This window comes from Melopsittacus undulatus, chromosome 1 (genome assembly GCF_012275295.1).
Source record: "Melopsittacus undulatus isolate bMelUnd1 chromosome 1, bMelUnd1.mat.Z, whole genome shotgun sequence".
Classification (NCBI taxonomy): Eukaryota; Metazoa; Chordata; class Aves; order Psittaciformes; family Psittaculidae; genus Melopsittacus; species Melopsittacus undulatus.
In genome coordinates, this window is record NC_047527.1 from 72,482,002 (window position 1) to 72,495,693 (window position 13,692).

Below are 13,692 nucleotides of genomic sequence, written 5' to 3' on the forward strand. Positions count from 1 at the left end.
CTAGTTTTAGGCCAGCTATCTTTGGTCTTTTTGAGGAGTTTGAAGTACCATATAATAAGGAAATAATGGGCAAAGGGATGCAAACCCATAGGAATATAGACTTGGTTAACTTTGCTACTAACCAAATTCCTTGGTTTTGAAACAGTGGTTGCCATATAGGCAAACTGTCTCCTGTTTTTAATTCTGTCATCTTTCTTGTGAGTTTATCATATAGCTATAGATATTGCTGACACTGAAATGTACTAAAATGTTGGAACTCCTCACTTTGGACCTCCATAGGTCTGGAAATGTGAAAGAAAAATGTCAACAGCGTATGACTGGCCACAGCTCCGTGGGCAAGTGTTGCATGGAATAGCTGGAGAGCCTTCTGAACACTAGTACTTAAAATAATGGTATTTTGCATAGTACATCGTGACCATGTGAATGACTAATTTACATGGTAGCTAAGCATTTCCTTTTCAAATGCTGCTTTTCAGTTTCTACACTCTGGTGTTCTTACTAGCTGAATTTTGCCTGAGTCTAAAACTGTACAGGTTCCAAAGAAGTATAGACTTGTTTCCTAGCTTGGCTAGTCACACTACAGACCAGCAAATGAAAGATCAAATGGGGGAGAGACAATTCATCTTTGCAGAGCTAAAGAATTTGCATCTTGGCAATGACACAAGAATTCTTTGTTTTTCTCCCATTAATTTCCATGCAGACATTATCGATTATAGCCTTTCTTGCCCACCCCTCAGCTTCCATTTCCTCAGCTTTCTTGTCCAGAATAAAAATGGAGTCTATTTAAAAAAAATATTATTGTTTGTACTGGGTGCTTGGGGTAAAAATGCTGTTCATGCAAGAACTGCAGGAAGGATATGTACAATAGCTAAGAATAAAGAAAAGCAAAAAAAAAACTCTAAAACCCTCATAAATTGGAGACTTTCAATATAGGGAAACTCTGTAGAGAATTCTGAGTTTTATATTCAGTATTTGAACAGCAGTTACTAATATATTAACAAATAATGCTTTGGTTCAGAAGAAGCAGCTGATACTATAAATCTTTTATCTAGCATAGTACTTCCTTGTATACATATACCTTTGTAGGCACTTTTCATCAGTTGAACCTCTATATAGTACACTGCATGTTTTTGAGCAGCTTAGTGAAGTTTAGTACTCTCTTGAGAAATTAGTCATAGCTACTTTGTCTTCATTTGCTTTTAAATACAGACTATTTTGATACTTAAGCACTAGACATCAGATTACTTTATATTCACTGATTCTGAAAAATACATGCGCTTGAATGCAAAAATACAATTTAGAAATACCCCATTGCCTGGAAGTGCTTACAGTTTTGTATAGGTCAAAAGAGATGGAAGAGAGATCAGGCATGATAATGATCCTTAAGTGATCAAAGATACAAGCTGGTACTTGGAGTACCCTGAGATACTTCCCAGAGGTACCTTGGTGTTCCTTGCATTAATTTTTGGCTGATGCTTAGACTACCTTCTGTAGACATTGAATTTATTCATTGATTGAGCAGAAACTCACTATAGTATACACTTCATGGGTATATCTAAAGGGGTACAGATGGTGCAGGAGATGGATTTGCCTCTTCACTGACTGTACAGAGATTAGAAATTCTGCTATGTGACTCAGTGTTTCCATATGTTGAATTGAATGGGAGCTTACTAGAGTTTATGTTTATTGTGGGGTGGGATTTTTTTTTATATAATATATGTTTGTAAGGAGATTAATTAGGTTCATACAACACTGGCTTTGAGGTCACCTTGGTCATTTTCTGCTGTTGAGTTACATTGCTGTTTACACCCTTCTCCAAAGTTCAGGCTTACCCTTCTTGGCAGAAGCCTTCACAAAGCTGTGTAAGTCTATTCAGGTGCCCTTAACTCTGTTATAGAGGACTCTTGGATATACCGTTATCTGCATAGTTGATCAGAGCTCTTGCAGCAAGATGCATTTTCTTACCAGAAGATCCACCACATCTTTTCTTATTAGCCAGCATTCATTGGGGGAGGGGGCGGGTGGGGTGGGGGGGTGGGGGATGGGAGGCAGGTGTCAAAAGATAAAAGCAAAAAAGAGGAAAAGAGAGCTGCGTAGTTGTGGCCTAAAGAAATGATACAGTAGAAGACTGATCCACCACAGGATTTCACTCCAAGTGTTTCTGTACAGGTAGGATTAGCAGCATGGTATCTTCTCAGAGCAGGTGCTTGAACAGAAGGAACTTTTTGTACAGTTGCATTCTGATTAGAGAACTTGCTTAGGAAGTTGAAAGCTCAGTTATTTCTTGTTTTTTTTTTTTTGGCTGATGAAAACTTTGAACCTGTTCCTTCTGGGAGAATGCCTATGAGACTTTAGAGTAAATGTGGGATTGAGCACATCTCCAGCTCATATGTTGGATCTGGACCACAGTTCAGAGGAAATTGCCAGATTTAGAGAAATGAGATATTCAGTATGAAGGCTATATGCTTTTATTTTGTTTAGTAATGTTTATTACATTTTTCATTTAACAGTCCATAGAAAATACGTATTTCACTCCGTAACTCTTCAGTGACACATGCAGATATATTCACTGAAGCCAAACAATGCAAAGGCAAAAATCTGTTGGTCTGACTCAGAAACCAGTTTGTCTATTTCTTGGAAATTTATTTTCTAAATTAGTACACTAGTAATTAATTTCTGAATAAACTCCATGCTAGCCAAAAGAATTAAGGATGTTTTTAACACACTTTCTATCTGCTTATTCACTTATACGCTTACGTGTGACATCTGCATTAAGTATGGCAGTGGCTGAGGTATCTGAGTTGTCTTTGAACAGCCTAATTCAGGTACTGGAATCCAGAACAGAGCTTCATGTGGGCTGAATTACCCCATTGAGAATCTGAAAGCCTGGTTAATTAGCTTCCTTACCTGTCAGTCATTTGTTTCCATCTATTTTCTCACTTCAGCTAGTTCAGTCATAAAACTGTAATCTGTTTTTCTATGGCTGTGAAGATGATACTCATAATTTACTCCTCCATCTACCCATCACAGTATTTTATTATTTCTGTTCTGATTGGTTATATTCCTGAAGGTTTTTTTTTAAATAGTCTATAACTTTATGGACAATGCATTTATTAAGTTTGTATGCATCTTTTCAGCAATGATCTCTACATAGAGATTATGACAGCACACTGTTGATTTCAGTTCAGTTCAGTGTTCATTTTATTACTAAACCTTCCCACTGCATATCTGAGAATTTCTCTGCCTAACAACCTTTATTTTCAGGCATTTGTTCTCATAATTTCATTTCAAAAACTGTCAATGATTGCCACTTGGAACACCCTACCCCTGCACTGTAACCTGTCATAGAAGATCTTTGTTCGCTAAGAGTGCCGTGACGTTTCTAACATCAAAGCAAAATCAAGCAGTTGTGATTAACAAAGAAATACAGAAGTATTTTGAGTTCAAATGTTTTTCTACACCATCAGCTCTTACTTTTTTCTTTTTAATTGTTGGCTTTTGTGAAAGGTTTCATTTAAATAATTTCTTACTCCTCTATTTCATAGCATAAATTCTTTGGAGAAAGTGAAATATTTAGATTTTTCTCCTTGTTTTTACATTTACATATTTTAGAAAAATTTAAGAACTCAGATGTTGCTTTTAGGAACATTATAATCCCATGATCAGAAAGTTTTAGGGAAAGATAGAAAAATTTTATCAAATTTAAAACATCAGTCCTTTTTGTGACAAAGGTGTATATCTCTAGTTTTTAGCTTAGTGGAACCATGAGAAGTGAGATGTCAGACATGTCACAGATGGAGGAACAGGTACTGCCTGTAGCAGTGTTACAGATTGTGTGGAAAATAAAAACATTCCTTTAACACTTTAATTTTAAAGTGTGCATTTATAAAAGGAGCATTAAAACTCTTTTTTTTTTTTAATAAAAAGAGATGGTAATTTTTTTGTGAAGTCAAAGAGATGGATTTCTGTTAATAGGAAATCTCTCTTCTCTGAACCATTATCACATACTGTTGTTCTTTTTTTTTTCACCAAAAAAGCCAAATGTACAAATGTACACCAAACCAAATGTACACTAAAATCAACCAATGAATGATGGCTGGGAAAATATATCATAAACCTCATGATTACATTACCTTTGGAGAACTCATGAAATTTTAGCCTCCTTTCTTCTTCCGTCTCTTCCAGATGATGAGTACTATGATATCATGTAGTACTTGTAATGCAGACTATAATCATATGTGGCGTTATACACTAGGGCCTTACAGACAGAGACCTGCTCTAACCACATTCAGCTGTATCTATCTTTTTTTCATTGAATTAAGAATTGGTTCATTACTGTGTTTCAAAAGAAACAGGAGAGCTAGGATGGGTAAATGTGTCTTTTTTTGGCAGCAATAAACTGGAGTCAGTTGAAAGTACTAGCATCACCACACAGTATTTTGTCCCTTTCAGAGTTCAAGCACGGGAAAAGCCTGCCTCTCTCCTTCCTTTACTCTCTGAAATGTCACTGACGATTACTAAATAAGTGTATCCCTTAAGATAACTTATTTCTCATGTTCATGTGTTGCTGTGTACACTGATCACCTAATGCTGTAAGTTTGACCCTAAAACTTAGTAGATTAAGTCTTAGCCAAATGTTGTTCTTCAGTAGTAGTAAAAATTATATTCTAGTAGAGATGTCATATCTCACTACTTAAAAGTTGCTTAACCATCACCAAGGCTAATATTTATAGTTGGCTGACACATAGTAGTGGATCAGGCTGAAGTAAAATGCAGGTCATGCTGTTGACGTAGGTGGAACTTTTTACCCCTTAATCATATGGCACTGCAAAAGAAAATGTCTTGCTAAAAGCTTGTGGCAATAACATGGCCTTTGATGTTGTTATTAGGAGCTATAGCTATTGTTATATGTCAGTAGATCATGATTCCATTCAATTAATACTCAGCAGTGGATGTAGAACATGAGCTGAATTTCTTTTACAGAAAATGTGTGCCTCATTGAGTCAAAAACATGTTGTTCATTATCATTCTTATTTAAACCTAAATCAAAATGGTATTATTGCTTGAGATTATGCCACTAATTGTGATGGTTTTTGGAAAGGCTTTTTGGAATCTTTGCTATAACCAAACAAAATCAAAATGTATAACTGCAGCAATCTTTCATTGTAGGTTAGGATTATGTTCTGTTAATTTATTTAAATATATTTCCTAACTTTTTTTCTTTTTTTTTTTTTTTTTAAACCCCTAGATATTGGCAAACGTAATCATTTTTATCTGCGGAAACTTGGCAGGAGCATACCACAAACACCTCATGGAACTTGCGCTGCAGCAGACCTATCAGGACACGTGCAACTGCATCAAATCCCGTATCAAGTTAGAGTTTGAGAAGAGGCAACAGGTAAAATCACAGCCATGTCGGGGTCTTTTTTGCTGTTTTCACACTGTCCTCCCATTCATATATAGATTCTGTTTGCACACCATCTCTTTTGTTGTTCTCACTGAGTGATCTGTGAGATGTGCATGTGCACTTTGGGTATCTTCAGTTCTTCATGCCCAAGAGCAATACTGCAAAATCACTGCAAGGAGATATTACTGCACTGTTTTTAAAAAAATATTTGAAACTATAATACTGGTGAATCATGTGATACAGCTCTAGGGGTCAGGTATGTTAAGAGGAGCTGGGGGAATTGCATAATGAGACTATCTGTCATTTATTGTAGCAGCTGAATAAAAGGCTTCTCTGATTGCTTTATATAGTTCTTTTTCTCTTTGCAAGTTCTGTACAGTGCCTATCATCCTGACAGATAGGTGCTTCATTTAAAGGAATTTGAAATACAAATTAGTTCATCAAGTAGTAAAGAAGATAGGTATGTTTTGTTTTGAAGGTCACCAGACTCAAACATCTACGAACTGTTAAGGGTCAGAGAATAAAGCCTTCACTGACACTTTTCTGTTGTCACAGAAAGTGCAGATGTACATACAGCTCATATGTCCCAGCTGACCTTAACTGTCATATTTGTCTCACAAATACCTGTAGCCATATTAAATCAAAGTTTTCAAGATCCATAACCAACACTTCTTTTGCAGAAAAAACAAATGGAGAGACGATACCAGGACTTTAACAAGGTCGTGTGTGCATTCAGAGGGCTAGCTCTATTCTGCTGGGCACTTGGGTTGCATACTGGCCAAAGTTGCTGCAGAACATTTAAGATAGTCTTAAGGAGAACATTTGACATTAAAAGCAGGCTTTGATGATTAGATGTAAAATCTGCATAAGGTACTGTAGCAGGAGAGGCTGTGTAAGAGAAGTCATTTATAAGTTTCCACCTCTGCCTCCATGATCTGTGTGCAGTGAATCAGTAGGCTTTGTAGCTGATAGCACATAATGTGCATTTTACTATCTGTTGAGAATATGGGTGAGAGTATCTCCAAATTAGTTCCAGTGAGACAGTTTGTGACTTGCAGGTATCTGCAGATTGGGCAGTCTCCAGCAATGCAGAGCTGATGTGATGGCTTCTAGGATTGTAATGACTTTGTAGAAGATAGTTAACACTGTTGCCTGTGCTTAGGCCTCAGCTGCCAAAAGGATATGTGCAGACCATTATCACACAAGGTCTCCTTTATTCAGGAGGGACCTGTGAGCCTTAGCTTGCTGAGCACAGCTGTAAGGGCCCAGGTTTCTACTATTGATTATTTTTTTCCTACAGACATAGGAAATTCATTGGCGTATCTGCAAGAAGCAGGAGTGTGTGTTACTAGACACTGTTGGTAGGTGAACTCAAAGGGGTAAGAATGCTGCTTGTAGAAGTCAATAGTTAGAGCATACATAGTGCTAGCTGGTGGTTTCTGTAAATATATATTATTTGCCTAAACACTACTAAATTCTATAGGAAGACATAAGAAAGTAGTTTTGGTTTCATGGCACTTCTGAAGGTCTTACAGAAATGGCTGAGAACCTGACAATGGAGAGAAGCAAAACTATCTGGAATTTTACACCAGATGCTTCTTCATATATGCTGGAGCCTAGCAAGATGAAAAGCAGCAACAGCCATCTTTCATTGATATATTGTGTTGTTATTATAGAGCAATGAAGGACATCATATATAATTTGTTATATATATATATATGTTGTCATGTTTGTGCTTTCAAATAAATAAACATCAAATTATTTCAGATACCTATGCAGATCTAAGTAGTGTATTGCAGGGCTGGATTAATAGCGGATCAATGTCTTATTAAATGGAAGTGAAGTATTTATGAATGTGAATGATCTTTAACCTCCAATGAACCATTAGCTCATTAGAACTTACATAGATTTCCTTAGCATTTATCCTCTCAACCTCATAATATCCTCATAATGTCCTTTATCTCATGTCACAGTTTTTACAGTAAAAAAGATAGAGATGCACTTCTTATTATTGCACTTATGAGTGCTAGATATTTAAATGTGAAAAGGTAAATGAGGACTAATTAGATAAGTTTGGGGTTTGTTTTCTTTTTTCTTTTTTTTTCCCCCAGGTGTAACACACTTCTTTGTTTGCAAAATATTTGTTCAGAAATTGATGTACTTTAGTCTGTCTTTTAATACTGCTTGCTTTGCCAAGAATCATAGAATCATAGAATAGTTACAGTTGGAAAGGACCTTAAGATCATCTAGTTCCAACCCCCCTGCCATAGGCAGGGACACCTCACACTAAACCATGTCACTCAAGGCTCTGTTCAGCCTGGCCTTGAACACCGCCAGGGATGGAGCATTCACAGCTTCCCTGAGCAACCCATTCCAGTACCTCACCACCCTTACAGTAAAGAATTTCTCCCTTATATCCCATTTAAACTTGTTTAAGTTTGTATCTTCATCCACATTTTAGAATTCAGAGAGCTAGTCAATCATATTGCTGACTGGTTTTAAAGGATTGGGATACATTGAAACTGTAGGAGCAGGTGCATTTAAGAAAAAACACATTGAGTTTTATCAAAGCCTTTATTAGCCTTGAAAGATTGTAGCATGACCCTTGCTTCTACTTGATTTGATTTACTTGAGTGAGAAGTAACACTACTTTTACACAAGTGCAGAGCGTAGGATGTGCTTCTAAATGCTTAGGGTTACAGATCAAATTGCATTTTTTTCCAGATCAAGGGTATTATGTTTTAATAATTGTTTTTGAAAGGTGTACAATTTGTATTCCAAATTATTCCATGGATTTCCTCTTATTGTGTTTTGAGAGTAGGCTCATACAATGTACCTAAGTATTGTATTTTAGCTGTTTTTTTTGGGGGGGTTGTCTTTGAATAGCCTTTTTGAGAGTACCATTTTGACAGTATCAGTACATAATCATAATTAATTTACCACTCAACAGTTATGCCAAAGAACTCGTGAGAAATGCTATATTCATAATTTCTGAGTGAGACCAGCATACATTAGTATCTGGTTAAATAGGGCTGTGCATATTTATACCAAGGTACAAGTCAGACATGTGCCCATACCACTGTGTACTTTTGTTAGGGCACGGCAAAGGCTGGCGGCTCCCAAGGAGATGGGTGGTGACACTCCAGCAAGGCCGGGATCCACAGCACAGGGAGAGTTGGGCAAACCCAGTTGCTGGCACCCAGGATTGAGCAAGAGTCTAGAACACTAGTTAAGTTTGTGGTTATGAGACAGGTCTGAGGCCAAGCCTGGAAGTCAATCCACATCTCAGCGTCAGGCCCAACAATTGCTAGGCAGGTCCAATACGAAGCTGGGAAGTCATTCCAGGGGCCAGGATCAACAGGGTCCACAGCCAGCTCCTACAGCACAACTCATACAGTGGCTGAGCTCAAATATGGCTCCTGGGCCATGGGCAGAAGCTGAGGCCCAGGTGATGTTGGTCAAGGCCAATCAGTGCCCCAAAGGCCTTTACAGTTTCATCTGTTTTATTGCATAGGACTCATACTTTGGCTTGGCTTGGTTTTGCACTATATAATATGTGTTTGCCTGCAGCTGTAGATGTGTAAATACTTAAGTGTATCAAGAACAACTTTATGAACTCTGGTTACTTAGGGCTGTGTTTGATAGCACTGAACACTGGATTTTGATAGGACAAAGTTTCTGATAAGACAAGGGGTTATAGATTTAAACTGAAAAGAGGTAGATTTACATTAGGTATTAGGAAGAAATTCTGTAATTCATGAGGGTGGTGAGGCACTGGCACAGGTTGCCTGGAGAAACTGTGGCTTCCCCATCCCTTGCAGTATTCAAGGCCAGGCTGGATGGGGCTTTGAGCAACCTGGTCTAGTAGAAGTTGTCCTTGCCCATGGCATGGGGGTTGGAACTAGATGATCTTTAAGGTCCCTTCTAACCCAAACCATTCTATGATTCTATGATTTTATTTCCATTAATATACTTTGTCGTGAGAGTCACTTTCAAACTTCTGTGGTAGTATTTTAAATGCCCACTCTGGTGTTTCTCACACAGCTTTTCTATCTTTTCAGTGTATATAAAAGAGAATTGTAAAGCTCTCCTGACCTCTGTTAAGGTGCAGCCTTATTTCAAGATAAATATTTAAAATAGCCTCTCATAGTGTTATTTGTCTCACTGATACAGCCTGGCTGACAGTTTGTAAGGATAATGACTCACTAACACTGAGTGCAAGATCTTATCACTGACAAGCAGTTAACTTAATCACTTTTCTCTCTTCTGGTGCTTTGCATCCTGAGATGTAAGAATATACACTAAGAAATCCTTGCAACATCACAGGGAGGTGTTTGCAAGGTGCTGGTGTTCAGTGGGTTCTGTAAATGCTGTCTTTGAAGAGGAGGCAGTGTAATGATGGGTTTAGAAACAATGGTCAGGTAGCAGATGAAAATGAATGAGGTTTCACATAATTGAGGGGTTTTTGTTGTTTCACCAAAATGTGGTGAAGCAATGAAAAGCATTAGTTACAGGAACTCCAATATTTCAATATTGTTTTTAAATTAATCTAAACCAGAGAAGCCTCATACGTTTCTATGACTTGAGGCTGTTAGTAAAGAACAGCAATATTTGAAATATATTATTTTAAACTAATATATCAAATGTGTATTCCTGTAAGTTCAAATAATGCATTTTAAAATGTAAGCTAATATTTTCATGAACATAGAATACTTCTAAGGGCTTCCTCATTTCTTTTTTCTCTTTTTGTTTCCCCACAGAGCTTCAAAGTTAGTAAACACGAACAACAAAAACTAATTTGGGTCTTCTGTATTTTAGAATCCCTTTTCTACTCCAGGCATGTTCATACACATACACCTGAGTGAGGTGCCAATCTCTTCTATTAATCTATATGTCATTACCAGAATTATAGCATGTTTGGAGGAAGAACTTACATACAAAGCTCTTCATGTGGAAGATGGATAGGGTGTGCAAATAGAAACTGGAGGGAATCCACCAAAGGGCCACAGAGGTGATTAGAGTAATGGAGTTTATGACAGGTGACAAGAATTAGGGAGTTTAAGATGTTTAGTGTGTGGAAGAAAAGGCTTGGTGTCAACAGCTAACATCCAGCTGAAGGAGCTTATGGAGAAGATGTGGTCAGATCTTTGTCAGTGGTGCACAGTGAAAGGATGAGAGACAATAGGCATGAGCTATGACAAGGGAAATACTGGCTGGAAGGAGGCAAACAGTTTTTCTATAAGAGGAAGCAGTGAGAAAAGCTGCCTGGAGAGGTGGTGGAATCTGTATGCAGGGAGATTTTCAAGACTGAGCTGGAATCTTTCAGTGAGTCTGTAGTTTTCTTTAATGTCCTTCCTATAGCAGAGTGTTGTGAAACACAGGAACACTGATTTCAGAGAGAAATGAAAAGATAAGAGCCCCCTTGAATCATATCCGGTATTGTCAAAGTAATGTTTTTATATCAACAAAAAAATCTTATCAGGTACTACTGAAATTTTTCCAAGTTTCTAATACTGTATCTTAGCTTACAGAAATTTAACACCAGAGATAATGTAGCTTTTTTTTCTCCAACTTATTGATGAGAATAATCATAGTTTTGCAAGAGGAGTGTATCTTTGTTGCCAAAAGTTGAGTGATTTGAAAATTACGTACGTACTTGTTGTCACTTCATTATATGCAGGTTAGTCAGTCACTGAAGAAGTTAAAATGGATTACATAAGAATGATGATACTGCAGTAAGAATGTTTTTTGATATCTGCTTAAGAATCTGCAACTGATTTTCAGCCGAGGTTCAATATTTCAATAAAAATCTGAAACTTTGATTTCTGAAAGCTTAGAAACACTTCTTTTGATTCTACATTTTAGAATTGTTTTTATATTTACGTGCTGAACCATTTCACATAAATGGTGTTTTTAAATAGAGAATTCGTACATATTAGGAGATTTAAAATTAAAAGTACAGAAATCTTCTTGATACAGAAACATTTAGTGTAGATGGTTGACAAAAATTAGGTCACTTGTTAAAGGTCCAAAATGCAGATTTAAAAACCCTCTTTCCACACTAATGTGTGATAGGTCAGCTTTCTTAGGTTATGGCTAGAGCTAGGTCATGTTTTACAAAGTATGTTTCACTGGTAAATTCCATATGGCCAATATAGTAATTTTACATCATACACCAGTCATTTACTGATGAAAATAGACCATATAATATTTATGATACCTTTTTGCTTTTTCAACCTAGGTTATGCTACTCATCATAGAGTAGCTGCTTAGTACTATTATTTCTATTTATGACCCCTATAATGTTTTTAATTAACATTAGTGATTATAGTATAATGATGTGTGTGAGAGAGGTAAAATGAATGTGAAATTTAGCATTAGTATTCTCCAACAAAGTAGGAAGCCTGATTTATCACAAAAGGAACTAAGGAGAATAACTTAAAGTAGGATATTTTCAGTAGGTTTGTATGCTTCTCTATTCTCTGTCTCTAATCTAATGTACAATAGTGTTTTGAAAAAAATTCATTAAAAATCACTGTGTCACACAGACCTTTACTTCATGAAGTTTCGCAGAATAATGGATAAGTACATAGCAGCGCAGCAGGTCGATCATTTTACAGTTATAATTGTTCTTTTTATATTGTTCTATCAACGTCAGCAGTTCAAAGACTGTTATTTTTGGCCTCAGAAATTAACACTTCAGAGGCCAGTAAAATAGAGGGATTTCAGTATCTGTGCTTATTGTTTACTCTCACTAATATTTTAAGCTTTTTGCACTGACACTGGGGTATGGTATTCTGCTGCCTCTTCTACGAAGATGTCTGTACCTTCGTGATTTTTAACATGGAAGCTGCTGTTTTAAATTGGACAGGTTCTGATAATGATGTATATTCAGAATGAAATTGTGGGCTTGTCCCAGTTTACCAACCATTTCTGTACTAGAAGTATATTTTCAAAGCTAGCGCACCAGGGCTAAATTGTCTGGTTTCCAGGCTATCTGGGGGGAGGGGAGGGGGAAGCGTTGGTATGTTTAAGTACATGTAAATAAATCATAGAGAATAATTAGGGCTCTCCTGTCACTATTAGTAAAACAACTGAAACTTTAACCACCATTCTTGGTGACTCTGCACTAGCTGCTGGTTTACCCCAAAGATGTTTCCACTTTTTTAAATAGACCACTTCTCTTAATAGCATCTCTGCATGTGCTGTAAATGTATCTCTGACATTTACTCAGCTTTAATAGTGACTATACTGTTCATTCACTTCAATCCTATTTGGAGGCATCTCAATATAGTCTGTTTCATGCTGGCTTTTATTATTCACTAGGAAAACAAGAAAAAAATTGATTTTAGCATTTTCTTTTAGGGAGAGGTACTACACAAGTTTAATACATCTATATTTGATAATAACAAGTATTCCATTGCACTATTACCAAAGAAATATCTGCCATTTGTTGCAAAGCTGATGATGATATTATACAGTGAGAGACACCTAAAAAGCATTTAAGTGGATGGATTTGGGTTTGTTTGCTTTGGATATACCATAAAAATATAATATTTCCCAGACGTGAGTTTTTTTCCTTTTTTCCCACGTCCATACTGAATTATAATTGGACCCTTCTCCACATCCATAAAGAATTTTTCTTGGACCCTCTTTTTTAGTGCTGTAAACATTACAGTAAAGTCATTATCAAAAACAGTTTTCAGTTAGCATGGCTGCAGTTGCCTTTTTTCCCTCTCTTCATTCCTTTTCATGATGCTTATTGGTTCAGTTGACACTTTGATGGTGGTAAACATACCACCGTCTTTTCTGAAGAATAGGTCTGAGTCAATAGACTATCCAATAAGTATAAGGGATACTGGCAAAATATTTTTCTGCTTCCAGTGACTTGTGGAACATCCTGTGCACAGAACACGTTGACTGAGGGGGTAGTCCAGGCTCTTATTACCCAAACCAGCTACTCTGCTTTACTTTTATGTCATGGCAAAGGCCTGTAGATCAATAAAACAATAGCAAGGGTAGTTATAGGAGCTACAGAGGCTTTGTATAGACCTTGCTGACCAAAGCTTTTTTTAAGATAGGAAAGATATTCAGTTCATTGCGTGCAAATGGCTCATGTACTACATTAGCAAGCTACACCTTGTTTAAAGTCCTAAAGTTACTCTGTATTTCAAGAGTTGCTTAGGAGCTTCTGCCCTCTAGAGATGGAGTAGTGAAGTGGGGTGGGTGGTTAGCCCTCTTTCTAGGTAGCTTTTCAGTTTACCCTTTCTGAAAACTCCAGAAGC

The 13,692-nt window shown here is 36.9% G+C and overlaps 1 protein-coding gene across 1 annotated transcript in view; it reads left to right on the plus strand.

Annotated features, from left to right (window-relative positions):
- The window catches only part of ADCY2 (adenylate cyclase 2), a 205,386-nt gene that overhangs the window by 95,027 nt on the left and 96,667 nt on the right, over positions 1-13,692 (plus strand). The window contains exon 4 of the mRNA XM_031052834.2: positions 5,249-5,398. Within this exon, the coding sequence (XP_030908694.2) occupies positions 5,249-5,398 (150 nt within the window). The remainder of the gene's footprint in view (positions 1-5,248; positions 5,399-13,692) is intronic.